This window comes from Grus americana, chromosome 13, assembly GCF_028858705.1.
Source record: "Grus americana isolate bGruAme1 chromosome 13, bGruAme1.mat, whole genome shotgun sequence".
NCBI classification, from domain to species: domain Eukaryota; kingdom Metazoa; phylum Chordata; class Aves; order Gruiformes; family Gruidae; genus Grus; species Grus americana.
The window spans coordinates 59,583-75,376 of record NC_072864.1 but is presented as its reverse complement, the minus strand read 5'-3'; the positions used below and the strand labels follow the sequence as shown (position 1 = coordinate 75,376).

At 42.0% G+C, this 15,794-nt stretch overlaps 2 protein-coding genes across 10 annotated transcripts in view; one reads left to right on the top strand and one right to left on the bottom strand.

Moving 5' to 3' along the window:
• The window catches only part of ADAT1 (adenosine deaminase tRNA specific 1), a 31,333-nt gene extending 24,414 nt beyond the window's left edge, over window positions 1-6,919 (top strand). For 7 of the 9 annotated variants that reach the window (XM_054840161.1, XM_054840163.1, XM_054840162.1 and 4 more), the window contains one exon: window positions 254-6,919. In XM_054840161.1, coding sequence (XP_054696136.1) covers window positions 254-386 — 133 coding nt within the window. In that variant the 3' untranslated portion in view covers window positions 387-6,919. The remainder of the gene's footprint in view (window positions 1-253) is intronic. The other 2 variants (XM_054840156.1, XM_054840158.1) reach the window with 2 other exon arrangements.
• On the bottom strand, window positions 6,904-15,753 carry GABARAPL2 (GABA type A receptor associated protein like 2). Its single transcript, XM_054840208.1, has 4 exons — window positions 15,573-15,753; window positions 15,183-15,238; window positions 9,563-9,735; window positions 6,904-7,483 (listed from the first exon to the last, which is right to left on the bottom strand). Exons 1-4 carry the CDS (start codon window positions 15,604-15,606, stop codon window positions 7,393-7,395), a joined length of 354 nt encoding a protein of 117 aa, XP_054696183.1. The 5' UTR covers window positions 15,607-15,753; the 3' UTR covers window positions 6,904-7,392.
• Between the last annotated feature and the right edge of the window lie 41 nt (window positions 15,754-15,794).

Genomic DNA, 15,794 nt, shown 5'->3' with positions numbered 1-15,794 from the left:
GCTGCAGAGCATGTATGAAGCATGGTAAAGGAGTTATTTTGCTTCCTTTTGTAAGGCTGCTGACGATGTCTAGATACAGTACCTTCATGGCCTGGGTTTCTCTAAGTCTTCCTGGAAGCACAAGAGAATTTCATTTAGTAGCATGAAAGAGCTCATAGGGCATCATTGTGTTCTTAGATGTTTGATTGCTTTTTTACATTTTGTGATGTTACATGCAATAGAAATGTTTTTGTTGTTATGCATTTTCTGTCAGGGTGAAGACTCTAGAAACCTACTGGGACTACAAAGAAGCTGCATTAAATTATCAAGAAGCCTGGAAAGTGCTGCGTAGCCAAGCCCTGCTGGGTTGGGTCAAGAATGCCAAGGAATACCTGCACTTCACATGAGAATCCATGCGGCTATGTAAAATCAGCAATAAGCCCCAGTGCACAGCAGATACCTCTGCAGTTCAAGGGCCAGGAAAAGATATCCTCTGATTCCTGTGCTGTATAGAGACAGGAGTGAAAAGGAAAGCAATTTAGAGAAGTCTTTATTTTGGTTGAATCGAAGCCCCCTTTTTATTGAAATATAGAAAAGGATCATTGCAGACTTAAAGTTCTGAGCTGCATGAAACAATATGCCTCCAAAAGAAAGGAAGCAGTGATGTGCTGAGGATATGATTTATCAGCCATAGTCCATTGCGATGGAAGTAATGTCAACTGAAATTGAAGCGGTGCTGTGGAAGAAAGGCTGTCACTGTAAAATTTTAGTGCTGCTTTTTTCTTCCATTCTTCATAATGTTATGGTTGGTTTTGTGTTGCTGGGACAACCCTAATGTATAGCAAGTAATATTTTTAGAACTCTTGGCTCTCCTCGTCCGGTGCCTGGAAGAATTTTCCGTGTCCCCCAGCCCCGTTGCTTCTAACTGGAAATACTAGTTCTGCTAAAGGGTCTTTTTTCTGGGAGTCCTTCATATAAGCTTCTATTTACTAAATAGAAGCCAAAGCAGAAGCAAAAGAATCCAGGGGAGAGGGCTGTGTCAAATAATACCACTTACGATATCCCGTGCGTATCTCTTAATTTCAGGACTTTGCCAGATACCCCTTCAACTGCTTTGCTTCTGTGGGCAGGAAGCAAACCTCCTGAATTACCTGGTTCAAACCCGTCGATTCTGTGTAATTCCAGGGAAACATTTACCTATTTTTCAGTGTTTCAAGCACTGTCCATATCCTTTCCCACCTTGTGATACATGGTTAATTAAAAGCAGGGATGCCTTAGCCGTTTATGTCACTGTTTCCTGGCAAGTGTTCCATTAATAGCCTGGCAAAGGTGGAGATGCTTTGGGGGGGACTGGAAGCAGTCTCTGGCAGTCTTTGCCTTTATGCTTTATTACCAGATAACTCCTGCATGACAAAACAGTCAACATCACGAGCTGGGGGGAAGCAGCAGGTAATCCTCCTTAAACTTTCTGTCCCAATTATTGCCTTTTGTGAGCAAGTTCAGGACTGTGTAACTGCTACTGAGCACGCTCCCCTTTTGTACTTTTTCCATTGTAAACGACAATTCATAAAATATTTGGACAACGCAATGGCAGGATGAAAGAAGTGCATAATTTAGAACTTGAGAATTCTTTGGTGATTTGACTTTTCTGTTCTTTGGTATCTTAGTATAGTTTTGGATTTGAAAAATGGGCACAGCAGTTCTCCAAACAGCCTTTACAGTCAACCCACTGAGCTGCACAGGGGACTGAACAGTACATACCACATTGCAGTCTGAGAATTGATTACAGCAAATCCTTTTACTTCACACTTGGGTTGACTTGTCGAATAAGAATAGTTCTCTCTTACTTGTTGAAGAAATAACAAAAACCTTGAATTCTGTGTGTATAAGCCTGTCCTCTCAAATCCAGCACTAACACGCAGAAAAAATAGTTGCATTGGTGAGGGGGGAATGTGTTTTTTAGAGGGCAGGGGATTATGGAGAACGGTGACTTGCATTAGTCATCAGAGGATGAAAAATGGCCAGATGCCATTGCAGATGGGCTACAGGGTGAACTGCTGAAGAGAAATGGTCGCAGTTACTGTAATTGCGCAAATAGCATTCTAAGGGCAGAGTCCTGCAGCGTACCTAGAGAGATAACCAGTACATTTCCAGGCTCCTGAAATTTACCTTTGTCCTTCCCTGAAATCTTGCAGAAACTATACCTTAACATACCTATTTTCCCTTTGTTAATCAACAAGGTCTGTAATGAACCTGCTGACCAGACTGGAATGTTCCCATTTCCTATCCAGCTGCAATGTTAAAACAGGTTACATAAGGCTAGTTGTTCTGTAATCTTGGCATCAGAGTAGTTTTCAGATAAGCAGTTAAATAATGTAAATTCTTTTAACTCTTTCCTAAAACTTGAGCCTGGCTGTTAGGAGAGACTGTTCCTGGTAAGATTTTCCTGTGCATTTGTAGAATATTTGTGAGCTGTAGACTGCTGCTGTCTGCCACGTGTCAGGTTTAAAAGAGTTTTAGAGGTGCTGAACACTGATACTGACCTCACTTTTTGGATGGAGTTGAGGATGTATTTAAGCCTAGAGTGAGTCAATGAATATGCAGAGTGGGAAGGAGCTAAAGCAAAGCAGCATTTAAAAGGCTGAGGGGCTAAGCCTGCAGGATCTTATACTTAACTGGATGGCATTTCTGGGATTGAAATTAAGTATTTAAATGCTGCATCTGCTTAATTCCAAGATGTCAGGAAATGCTCTAGGCAGTACCGAGAAACCACTCTAAAAATCAGAAGGGAAAAATGCAGAGAGAAGAGATAACACAGTTTCTGCTTTTGGAAGAGGTGGCAAACCAAACTTTCATCATTGTCAGCAGATCGTTGGAAGAACTGCTCCTGGAAGGTAGCACTTGATGTGTTCCAAGCTTGTATCACTCCTTTGCACTGGAATAGCTGACACACTGAAAAAGAGAGATAGGCAGGGTGTAGAGAGGACAGTAGAATGCAGAGACTCTGCCACAGGGGAGCAGAGTTGGGGCGAGGTGAGGTAGAGGGAACGAAGTGCCCGCAGTTCCTGCTTAATGAGGACAACCAAACAATTGGTAGTGGGAGCAGCAGAGCATATGAGGACACAGAGATTCCCAAGGCATCTATAAAATGCTCTACAGCGCATATTTGTATTACTCAGATAGGTCCTTGACTTTCCCAAACTAGTATGGGGACCAATGGTCCCTGTTTGCCTGAACAAAGAAACTGTAATCCTTTTGAGTGGGATGTCTTTAACAGCATCACTATTGGAGAAATCATTCTGTTTTCAGTCACAATAAGAAGGCAGAGCAGAATGCCTGCTTATCTTTAAGGAAGTCAAAACCAGAGCATAGAAACAAGTGGTTTTTATCCAAGTGTAGAAGTAAAAAATCTGTTTGAGCTGGAGGCTGCGGTTCCCTGAGACAACATGCTAGCATCCCACTACCTTTGAAAGAGCAAGGTTTTGATCTCTGCAGCGTGCTTCTACTGCTCACCTTACATAGGCTGGAGCACTTACTGATCTTAGTACATTCAGAGCAAACTGAAGACTATTCAAATCACTGTCTGTGTAGAAAAACAAACCATGAGCCAAACCAAGGTGTCAGCTTTTCACTAGGAGTTAAATCAGCTTTGCACTAAGGCCGGTAAGCACTGGAGGAAAGGAGGAGCTAGCGCTGTGCTCCTGAGGGCAGAAGCAGGTGGCTTCCTTTCGCTTGTTACAAGCTATTAGCTGGTTATGAAACCACACCTGGAGAAAATGCTTGAGGTGTGAGTATGGAAATGAAGTGTGAGTTACTTCTGGGGAGTTACTGCTGGTAAGGAGGAAAGAAAGGTGGAGTAAAATTGGGAGCCAGATGTAGTTCGGGGGCCTAGCAGTTCCTTCTGTCAGAGCATAACCATCCAGAGAATCTGATAATGTCATTATAAGAGGGTTGCAGCAGTGGTTTACAGGTGGAAGCAAGATAATTTTTGAGGAAAGACCACCTAAATTCATCTAGTACTGGTTTAGTTATATCAGAAATGACATTTCAAATTAGCTTAAAGATAGGTGATGCGCAAGTGTTGCTGTAGCAATAGTGAGGTATTTCTTTGTTTTCTGTTCAGTGTATAAATTGAAATGCCTTCCCAGTCCTGAAGGGTTAACAGAAAGTCAAGATCATATGGGACCCAAATGCTTTTAATAATTTTACAAGAATGTATCTAAAGGGATGAATTTCATCTGTGCATTTCAAAAGGAAATCTCTTGATGTTTTATTGCCATTTTAAATGCATCTGCAGATGAAAAGAAAGTTACTGCAGTAGAAAATTTATCCTTGCATTCTCTGGAATTGTGTTCCTGGGCTCCTAAATCTAAAACAATAATTACAGAGACATTAAAGAGAATAGTTATGTGGGTTTTTTAGAGGCTTATGAAGGGTATTACAAAAGTCACCTCGATCATAACATTGGGAATAAAACTTCATCTTCCCTTGTTTTGTTTAGATATATCTATGTGCTAGCATGTAATTAGCTTAAGTTAGATTAAAGTTAGATTTCTTACTCTTGTTAACAGCTAGCAAAAAATATTATTTGATAACCATAGACAAACTGTGAAGTTTCAGCTTAAAGGAAACAGAACGTTTTCCACTAATAAAAGGTAATAAAAAAAATCACATATGAAACCACTTCATTCTGTATCAAAAATTCTCTTGAGTAAACATTACTACTAAATGCATGGAAAGGATGGTGGTGGAAGGAACTCACCATGGAAGCAATGATGGAATGTTTACTAAATTAGTGCTGTACATTGCAGTGCTACTCTGAATAATGAAAGGCTTTTACTGAAATAAACAGCACTTTTTCAGATGCAGTAAGCACATGCAGCACTGCTACTGTGAGAAGCCTCAATAATCTATTGTTGAGCTGTGTCAACGTTTCACAGGCTCCTGCCTTCTCATTTTGGAGTACCTGTGCGTAACTGCAGAGCCAAACATAATACTAGGCACGAGGTGACTTCATGGGAGTTTGAATTAGTATGAATTTAAGCTTGGAGAATGATAAATTTCCATTGTGACTGGAAACATTTTAAAAACAAAACTCTTCTGCACCATGTAGCATGAAAATGAAGTAAAACTTTTATTAGGAATCTAAACTGTAATTAGTGCTTCCTTGCTGGCTTACGAAGTTCAAAGCGATCCTACTTTTCCAATGCAGTGTTATCCTTTAATATCAAAGCGTGAACTCCAGTACTATCTAATTAGGTCGATTAGGTGGTTTCTCCCTACCAACCCCATCATTCAGAGCCACGAGTTTGGCTCTTTGTCTGTAAGTAGAGGCAGCTATGTAACTATGCTAAGCCCACTTGGAGAGCAGTTGAGAGCCTCATGAATAACAACTCTTTCTTTTTGTGGAAAGGCCTCTTTACTTCTGTGTACATGCTTTGGCAGTAGTGTTTATAAACTGGAGGAACTGACCTTGAAATTCTTTATCTTGCATGCAGCATATCTAATTCTAGTTGTCTGCGTCTAGAATCAGAACAGTTTGGGTTGGAAGGGACCTCTAAAGCTCATGTAGTTCAAACCCCCTGCAGTGAGCAGGGATATCTTCACCTAGATCAGGTTGCTCCAAGTCCCGTCCAACCTGACCTTGAATGTTTTCAGGGATGGGGTACCTACAGCTTCTCTGGGCAACCTGTTCCAGTATTTCACCACTCTCACTGGTGTAACAACAACAACAACAAATTCTTCCTTATCTAGTCTGACTCTACCCTCTTTTAGTTTAAAACCATTAAAAAGTCTGTCCCCAGCTTTCTTATAAGCCCCCTTTTAAGTACTGAAAGGCCGCAGTAAAGTTTTCCTGGAGCCTTCTCTTCTCCAGGCTCAACAACCCCAACTCTCTCAGCCTGTCTTCATAGCAGAGGTGCTCCAGCCCTCTGATCATCTTTGTGGCCTCCTCTGGACTTGCTCCAACAGGTTCGTGTCCTCCTTATGTTGGGGGCCCCAGAGCTGGACACAGTACTCCAAGTGGAGTCTGATCAGAGGGGAGTAGAGGGGGAAAATCACCTCCTTCGACCTGCTGGTCACGCTTCTCGTGCTGTAGCCCAGGATACATTTGGCTTTCTGGGCTGCAAGTGCACACTGCCAGCTCACGTCGAGCTTTTCATCCACCGGTACCCACAAGTCTTTCTCTGCAGGGTTCCTCTCAGTTCCTTCATCCCCCAGTCTGTATTGATACCAGAGATTGCTGCGACTCAGGTGCAGGACCTTCACTTGGCCTTGTTGAATCTCATGAGGTTCACATGGGCCCACTTCTCGAGCTTGGCTAGATCCCTCTGAATGGTATTCAGTCCCTCAGGCGTGTCAGCTGCACCACCGGGCTGTATACTAAAGCTGTTCTTCCACGTACTTGGTTCTGTAATATCCTTACAATATCTACAGAATTTTTACTTGGAAAGGATGTGTATAGTTATATAACTACCTGTAACAAAACTTTTTTTTTAAGAGCTGCTCATGCAACTGAACTCCTTACCAATTATTTCTCTGTCTGCAATAATTCATGTACAAATTATACCTTCCAGTTCTCCAGCTCTCTGGTCTCCTATTTGCATCATTCCTTCTCCTAGGTGCCCTTTCCTTACATGCTATGCTTTTGTCACCTAGGTCCTCCTTTCCAAAGCCCATGCTATTTACTCCTCCGTTTATAGCCTGTGGGCAGGCATAGCTGTTCTCCTGATGAGATCGCATAGCTCTGAAGCTATTGGTTTTGGAACCTACAGATAGCTCCTTGTTTCTTCTTTGGATCATCATCCACATACTAAAGGTTGAGAAGCTGTACAGTGTCTAGTAAATAATATAAGCAGCTATATAGTATCTAGTAAATGTGATGTACAACTTTCTGGTCAAAATTAAAGAAATGACAGCACTGCCTGTTTGTGACAGGAATTTTTATTGTACTTGTTTGTTAACTGAGAAAGAGGAACATATTAGCTCAATTCAACATGATCAACATCTTGCTCCTGCTTATGATAAGCTAGCAAATCCAGTGTTCCCATGCCATTTTAATGTTTTTATTTTTCTTTAACTAACACCTCGAAACAGAATAAATGTGTATTCTTCTTTTCATGTTTTAGTAGCCCAACTACTTTGCTGTATTATTTATTCAGTGTCATCAAATGTATCCCTCAAAGAAGTGAGGCTCTGGGAATTCATAGCCATGAGAAAAAAAATGCACAAAACCAACAAAACTTTTTTTGATAATTTAACAGTCTAATAAAACAAGACCTATCAATATATTAAGAAATAAATCCAGTTACAAATGCATGTATATAGAAGGAACTTCTGTGTATGTCAGAACAGAAAATGATCAGCTATTTACAAGATACACAGCAGGATGGTATAGTAGCCAAGACCCACCATTCAGAAACCAAATGTGTTCTCTCCACTGTAGGCAACATACAAGAATCCATCCTCATCCTTTTCCTTCTCATAGAGTTGTCCCATAGTTAAGCTTGAAGGGGAAAAAAAAGAGAAACGGTTTGCTTGGATCATGAAGTTGCAAATGGTAACAGTTAGAACCTCACATGAACAGGGCTTAATAAAAGCTAAAACTTGTAAGTCTGTGTGTAAATTAAAATACAAAAATGAAGATATATGAAAAGCAATTGACTCCTGAGTTAGCTAAATGATCCTGGGCTCTGTGTGGATTGTCTAGCTTTTTTGTTACTACTTCACAAATGCATTTGTCAGGATGCTTCCTTGTTTTATTAGAAATTAGTCACTGAATGTATTTCACATTCTGAATCATCCATTATTGATGCTGTGACTAATACCAGGATCAATAGCCTGATAGTACCTTCCTTGAATGCAGCTGCATTAATGTCTTGCTTCTTGTGTGAACAACCTCATTTCTGCCTCTGCCTGGTATAGTCATGAATGTTTGGCTCATCTCAACTTTATCAAACTTGTGCTTTTTGGAGTGTTTGAGGGTTGTTTTGGGGAGTAACAGCTTTGTTTTCTATGTTGTTAAAATGTGATGACTTAAAATAGTGCTAGTATCAAAAACGCGTGGGCAGTAAATTACAAGTTAGCCAGAAACTAGTGCTTTTTTCAGTGGATAAAGTTTTGACCATTTGATCAAATGAAAATTTCCTTAAACTGAATAGGTATGCGGCCCTTCACAGTCTAAGCAGTTGCAGTCTTTAGAACAATGTCTGTATTTTGAAAACAAAAAGAAACCCAAGCAATTAGTTGGCCAGTACAACTGCTCCAACCATCTACCTACAGATGAAACAGGCAGCTGACATCAGTCAGGTGCACAAGTGACGATGCCTCACCTCCCCTTTCTCTGACTTCCCAAGACTGATAAAAGACTAGTGAACTGAAATGCAGACTGAATGTGAGTGACAGGGAAAATGATCGTGGCTTTTTACCCAAGATAGGAGCTTGGAGGAGTTGCAGGCAGTACTGGGAATGGAAGGGAATTGATGAGTAGTAGATAAACTTCCAGATGAGGAGAGAAGGATGTCTAGAGTTAGTGGTCTATGTAATAAACTCAGACTGCGAGAGGAGCAGAGCCATTAACAGATTAGATTTTTGTTTATCTGTTAACAAGTTACCATTTTTGCATTAATATCAAAGGTTCAAGGCCCTGTTTTTCCAGCAGAGATGTGACATCTCATCTTGAACATGTGAGATGAGACAATGTGCCCTTTCCTTTCCTGTTCTTAGCAGTTCTACGGCGCTGCTAAGAAGACGACATATAGGCATTCTTAATACTCTTAGAAGAAAGCAAGCAGAAAAAGATGGTTCTCTCAGGTCCCTGTTGTCTATCAGAAAGTAAATAAAAATATTCCTAACTGAGTCTGGACTGGTTACCTGGAGGCATTGTTACTGTTACACAGGTAAGGACTCATAAGAATAATATCATATCTAAGCCACGTAACATTATGATGTACTGTTTCCTCAAGTGTTATTAAAGTATCTCGTATAGAAAGCAGTTGTAGTAGCTGCTTTTGCTGTACATTATTCTGTATGTAGCAGACAACAATGAAACATTTCTCTATAAAAGCAATGTGAAAAACTTTTCTATATTCATTTTGCATTTTGTGTTTGTAGAAGAAAATAAGTTATAAAACAAGTACCAGCAACTAGTCTGCATTGTCATAATTTCTTTGTGAGCTGGCAGGTTCGTGTTTTCTTAGAATAATTTATGGTGTGTGCTTTTGAGTATTTAACATGCAACTTTTTTGTTACATTGAGAATGTTGGGTTTGGTTGGTTTTTTTTTTTTTTGGCATTGATGATGGAAATGTTTTTGCGCTCAACCAAAGATACCATAATAGCTCCAGGGCTCACCCTCTTGCCATGGATGTAAATCATAATATACTTGTCAGTCACCTTTCCTTTCAGTCTAGCTCAAGAAATGTTTGACAAACTCAAGAGGAAAAAAAAACCAAACCTGTCATGGTGAGATTAAGATGTAACCAAACACCTCCTACAAATCACCAAAAAAAGGCTCAAAGAGAGGAGTTACTGATATGCACAGGCTTGCTGAAATGGTTCTGAATACCAAGTGAATAGCCTCTCACCTGGATTGGGGGACAGTCTTGTCTACAAAGAGGAATATTGCTTTCTCGGATGGCAGTTGAATCCTCTTCCTGATGATCCACATGAACTGGGCCACAGTGATGTCAGATGGAACTAAGTACTTCCTCTTGTCAATATCAACAATCTGAGATCCTGAGACCTTCTCCACTATGACCTGTAAAGCACAGGTGTGATGGTCAGGCTTTCCAGGATTGGTATGAACAGACAGCTTCGGTAAATCACTTGCTGATACAGGCTTACAACAGTGAGCAGAGGGAAGGAACAGCACACAGTTCTTGACAGCAACCAAATGAGAGGTGGGACTGGCTCAGCACTGTAAAACCTGATTTTACAACTGCAGTGAAACCTACATTCATATACACAATGGCTCAAAAATTCTATGCCCGAGGTTGACAGTCATGGGGTAAAAAGATGCAATATGTCTAAAAGAAACCTGTGACAGGAAAGTATACACATCTTTTAACTTTTTGTACACAGATAATACAAAATTACTGCATTGTGGCCCCCAAGTTGAAAATGAGCCAGCAGTGTGCCCTGGCAGCAAAGGCGGCTAATGGTATCCTGGGCTCCATTAGGCAAAGTATTGTCGGCGGGTCCAGGGAGTGATCCTTCCCCCCTACTGGCACTGGTGAGGCCACAGCTGGAGTGCTGGGTCCTGTTCTGGGCTCCCCAGTACAGCGGACATGGACATAGTGGAGAGAGTCCAACAAAGGGCCTCAAAGATAGTGAAGGGATTGCAGCATCTCTCCTGTGAGGAAAAGCTGGGAGAGCTGGGACTGTTCAGCCTACAGAAGAGAAGGCTTGAGGGAAGAGAGAGGGGATCTTCTCTGTATATAAATACCTGAAGGGAGGGTGCAAAGAACATGGAGCCAGGCTGTTTTCAGTGGTTCCCAGTGACAGGACAAGAGGCAGCTGGCACAAACGGAAGCACAGGAGGTTCCTTCTGAACATCAGGAAACACTTTTTTTACTGTGCGGATGACAGAGCACTGGCAGAGGTTGCCCAGAGAGGTTGTGGAGTCTTCCACCTTGGAGATATTCAAAAGCCATGTGGACACAGTCCTGGGCAGCTGGCGGTAGGTGGCCCTGCTTGAGCAGGGAGGGGTTGGGCCGGATGAGCTACAAGAGGTCCCTTCCCACCTCAACTGTTCTGTGATTCTGTGATTTATTCATACCAGGAGAGTCATGTCCTGTTGTGTTTAAATACAGCTACTTTTCAAAATGTGCTGAAGTTTACCGTGTGCACTATCCAAAAATAGTGTATTCTGTGACAAAAGCTTAGGGGGCAGGGGCAAGAGAGGAATTTGCATCTACTGAGACATTCAGAGCACAGGCAGCTTGAAAACTTCAGGTTTAGGAAGGGCTTGTCTGCGCCATTTCCCTTAAACTAACTGGTGATTGAAGGAAGGAGTCCAGGACTTCTGTCTTCTCACTTACTTCAGTTGATAGTAACAAACCGAGGAATCCATTTAACTATGTTCCTTCCTTGCCTCGTTCAGCTGTAGTGGAGTCATGAAAAAATTCAACTAGACTGTAGCACTGGTATCTGAGCAATGGCAGGTGATCTGAGGAAGTGCATTCCCTCTGTACAGATGGTGCTTATTTTGTTTTTGTCACTATCACAATGTAAGAAAGTAGACTAGAACAGAATAGTTAAGTTGCAGAGGACCTATAACGATCATCTTGTCCAACAGCCTGACCATTTCAGGGCTGACCAAAAATTAAAGCATGTTATTAAGGGCATTGTCCAAATGCCTCTTAAACACTGACAGGCATGGGTCATCGACCACCTCTAGGAAGCCTGTTACAGTGTTTGATTACCCCCTCAGTAAAGAAATGCTTCTTAATGTCCAATCTGAACTTCCCCCGGTGCAGCTTTGAACCATTCCCAGGCATCCTGTCCCTGGATCCCAGGGAGAAGAGATCAGCACCTCTCTCCCCACTTCCCCTCCTTAGAAAGCTGCAGAGAGCAATGAGGTTGCTCCTCAGCCTCCTTTTCTCCAAACTCGACAAAGCTGGAGTCTTTAGCCACTCCTCATGCAAGTGTGACCATCATTGCTTGAAATCTTGGGTTATACAGAATTCTAATTTGCAACAAGCATGCCCTATCCTCTTTTAAATTGTTATGTGACTAAATAAAAATCCCACAACATGAAGAAATACAGGTTTAATAAACACACCACCTCCACCCTTCCAGTTTAACTATCTTCTTTAAACAATGTCCCAAGTTGCTCCTAACAGATTACAGAACCAACTTCTTGATATGGCATATAGCAAAAGAGAAAAGAGGGGAAAAAAAAAAAAAATATTAGAAATACATTTCAGTAGCAATGAAGCTAAAAAAAAAAAAAAAATCACTACTTGGGTAAATGGGAGCCACCAGCCTAGTCTAGTATCTAATTTGCCATTTCACCTATTGTGCACAAGCCAGAGATGCCAAAATGGCTCTCAGGCTTCCCTCAGAGTATTCATTAACACTCCCCCTCCCCGCCCCCTGAAGTCTCTTGTATTCACCTGTGCAGCATACTGTACCATTACACAATTCCTACCAATATGTCAGAAACAGCCATGCTAAGTAAAGGCACATGCATACCTCAGGTAACTCAGTGCAGAATTGAAGAAGCCATGTTATATCTGAATACAGTCAAAAGTTGCAGTGTGAACTGTGGTATAATGCAAGGTTCTAGCTGGCCATAGACTGACCACGTGTTCATTTTTTTACAGTGCTTTGCACTACTGCTTTTGATTTGACATCCATATTTGATCAAATCATAGATTTGATTATTCTACAATTAATCCAGCAATGATTACTGACTTCTCACAGCTAGCCACCAAGCATTTCAGCCAGGTTCAACAATGCCTTAAGGAAGAGAAATGAAGCACGGCTGCAGTATGCTCTGGAATACCAGCTGGCCTACCAAGGATGCCAGTTGAGTACACCGAAGCACCAGAAAGGTGTTGTGATGTAATCTTGTTTGTATGCCTCTGCTGTACCACATTTATACTGCCAGATAATCCAGCAATGTATGCATCTGATGTTAAAAACTATATGATTACAGCTTCAGTTGATTGGATGAAGTTACAGGATGACAGTGAAGCCATATTAATAAAGTGTAGGTTTTAGCTGTATATGAATGAGAGCCAGATGGGATATGTAGGCTGTAAGGAAATAAATAAATAAATAAATAAATAAATAAATAAATAAATAAAAATCACAACCCATGCCTACGCCACTAGGCCACCATAGGAACTTGGCTAGTCTCTGCCTACACCAGGGTCGTTTGGTAACAGAAAGCAGATATGAACTCACGCAGAGATGCCTAGGTAAGATGATGTTTGCAGCATCAACAGGCTTTTGTTTGCAACTTTGAAAAAAAGACTGCCTATGTTAATTACTATTTTAGGATGTCTGTAGATTCAGATCTGCAATAACATACTGATTTTATCACTGGAAACCAGATTTTTTTTTTTTTTTAACGTGTTATTCTGACTATAACTGTGCTCTAAGGCATATTGTTTGTGCCACTGTGTTATGTTGTCAAGGTACGACTCACTGATGCTATTCTCTGTATTATGCTGAACTGACATTAGAGTATCTTATTACATACCGTAGGAAATTAGAAATTGACTACAGGAAGGAAAAATGGCAAGATGGCCACAAACAAAACGAAACAAAAAGCAACAGATACAGGAGAAAGGAGACCTAAGTATTAAGTGTGTAAAGGACCTGATGCTCATTGCTCCACGCAAGCTAGTTCTTGAAGGAAAAATGCAGCACATGAGGGAATAAGGCTTACAAGAGGTTCCAGTGTCTTCAGTCCTTAGCTTTGCATTCCTCATTGCTACAGCAAACAGGTAATGCTCAAGTAAATTTACAAAATATGCTGTCTTACGATCTGGAGAGGCTTTTCCTTATAATTGCTCTGCCTACAGAAACAAAAGGAGGGCAGAGTAGCTGCTCTTTGGAATTTAGCATGAGGGAACTGTAAAGAGGACCAAGAACAGCCTGAAAAGAATATTGAAGCGTTAACAATCGATACGTTTTATTTAAAAGATTACAGTAACACACTAGGCATTTTAGCTTCATAATGCAGAAACTGTCATAATTGGAAATCAAGGCTGTTGGTGAACTGCTTCTAGTAAAACTTAATAGATACCTTTAACCCTTAAACCATTTGATTCCCCAGGCAAATTTAAAATTGCAGTGCTTAGCAAGCATGAATTTCTTTCACCTCCCATTTTTATTCCTAAAAGGTCTAGCCTTGGACAGCAGCAGGCTGTTCATACATTATCTTAATCACTTAAACACTGAAACATCTCTAAATCCAGGTACACAGATACAGCGGCTGAGAACTGAAGTTACTGTGACCTATGTCACTCTGGATGCAGGCTATAACCTGGAAAGCAGGAAACATACATTAAGTCTGAAAAACACTTTTGACTATTAAATACCAAAAATCTATTTGATACCAACTATTTTGTGAAAGGTACAGGGCTCAGTCTGAATCATCAAACATGTATCTGCCCAAAGCATCACACTGCAATTTGAGATTTAATTCCTGTATCCATCCACACCTTGCTGTCCATTCCTGATACACATCATGTAATTCTGATTCACACTATGCGTTTCAATGTCTCTTTTTCCCCTAGGGTTATGAAAGTTATTCTTGAAATGGACAAATGGATATCTGTGGAGATGTATGGTCATTAACATGCTACAGTCTATATATGAGGGGGTAGTTAATCAAGCAGAGAATGGCAAGCATCGAATCAGCTTACTGGACTGCAACTGGAGAAGATGCTTTGACTAGGTGCAACTCAGCAGCAGAGAAAGTCAATGGGATTAGAGGGTCGTCTCTGGGTTGCACTGTCTAATGGATAAGTTATTTATCAAGCGGTCAGACAGGAGTGGCACTAACTGGCATGTGGTCAGATGAGATGTGGGAACTTTTACTCACAAGCAGATAAGTTGAGAATGTGGACATGTTGCTAGCTGTTACATAAAGATGAAAAGTGTGGTCATTTCACTGACTGAAACATGATAAAAAAGATTGTAGAGTGAAGAGAGGTCATTCACTATTTAGCAGATAGGTATTAATGCAGAAAGGAAGCCTCACCACTTGCACTGGCTCTTCAGACAACAGAGTTTGCATGGGGAGATTCACCTCAAGAAGACTGGTTATAGGCATGGAATAAATGAAGAAAAATCACCTTCCTCCTATAGCCAGGATGGAAGATTGTCAAGGTTTAAATTTAAATTTAATTTCTTGAGATCAGGCACAGAATGAATGCTCAAGACAATGAAGGTATTTGCTGGGATATAATTGCCATCAGAAGAAATCAGGACACTGATAAACCATAAACTTGCCTGGAAAGCATTTAGAAAGTCAGGCACTCTTGCTTACTTGTCAATATGCACTGGGGCAGAGGAGGGAATGGTGGATTAGTTAGATGTGTTTGGGGCCTGTTTAAAACATCTAAGGACACCAAAGGGGAAATGAATTTACTTAGTAGGATCTGATCGAAGAAGAGAGGGCAGGATGGAAACAGCTTATCCACCTTTGCCTCTAAGTACTCGGATGAAGCTGGCTTGGTTACTCACCGGGACACGGTCAGGGTATTTGGCTCGGATTTTGGCCGACTCGACACATCTGTGCTCTGTGAACAAAACTCGTAATTAGTCATTGCATAGTAATAGTATCGCCAGTGTCCTAGGCAGAGAGGGCAGCACCCGCAGGTACGAGAGCCTGCGGGGAACGCGACTCTTGCCCCCCCACAAAGGGGTCTCCAGCTGTTCAGGGAGGCCGTCCCCGGGCATCGCGCCACCCTTCGGCCAGGGCCGCAGGCGGCTGTCCGCCCACAGACAAGACGACAGGATCGGGGAGCCGGCCGGGGTACACAGAGTCGGGAGGCCCTGGGGCAGACGGCGACACAGGAGACGGAGGGCGGCGGGGCCGCCGGCGGGCAGCGCCTGGCCCGGGCCCACCCTTACCCAGCGCGTGGTCCTCCTTGAACATCCACTTCATGGTGCGGGCCGGCGGGAAGCGGAGCCAGCAGTGGCGAGGCCCGTGTGCGGGCGGGAGGGGGCTCGTGCCGGGCGGCCGGGCCTGTCGCTGTCACGGTCCCTGTCACAACAACAACAGCCACGGCAGGCGGGACTTCCGGCTCGCCAGTTCCCTAGCAACCACCCGAAACGCAGCGCTTCCGGCCGGGG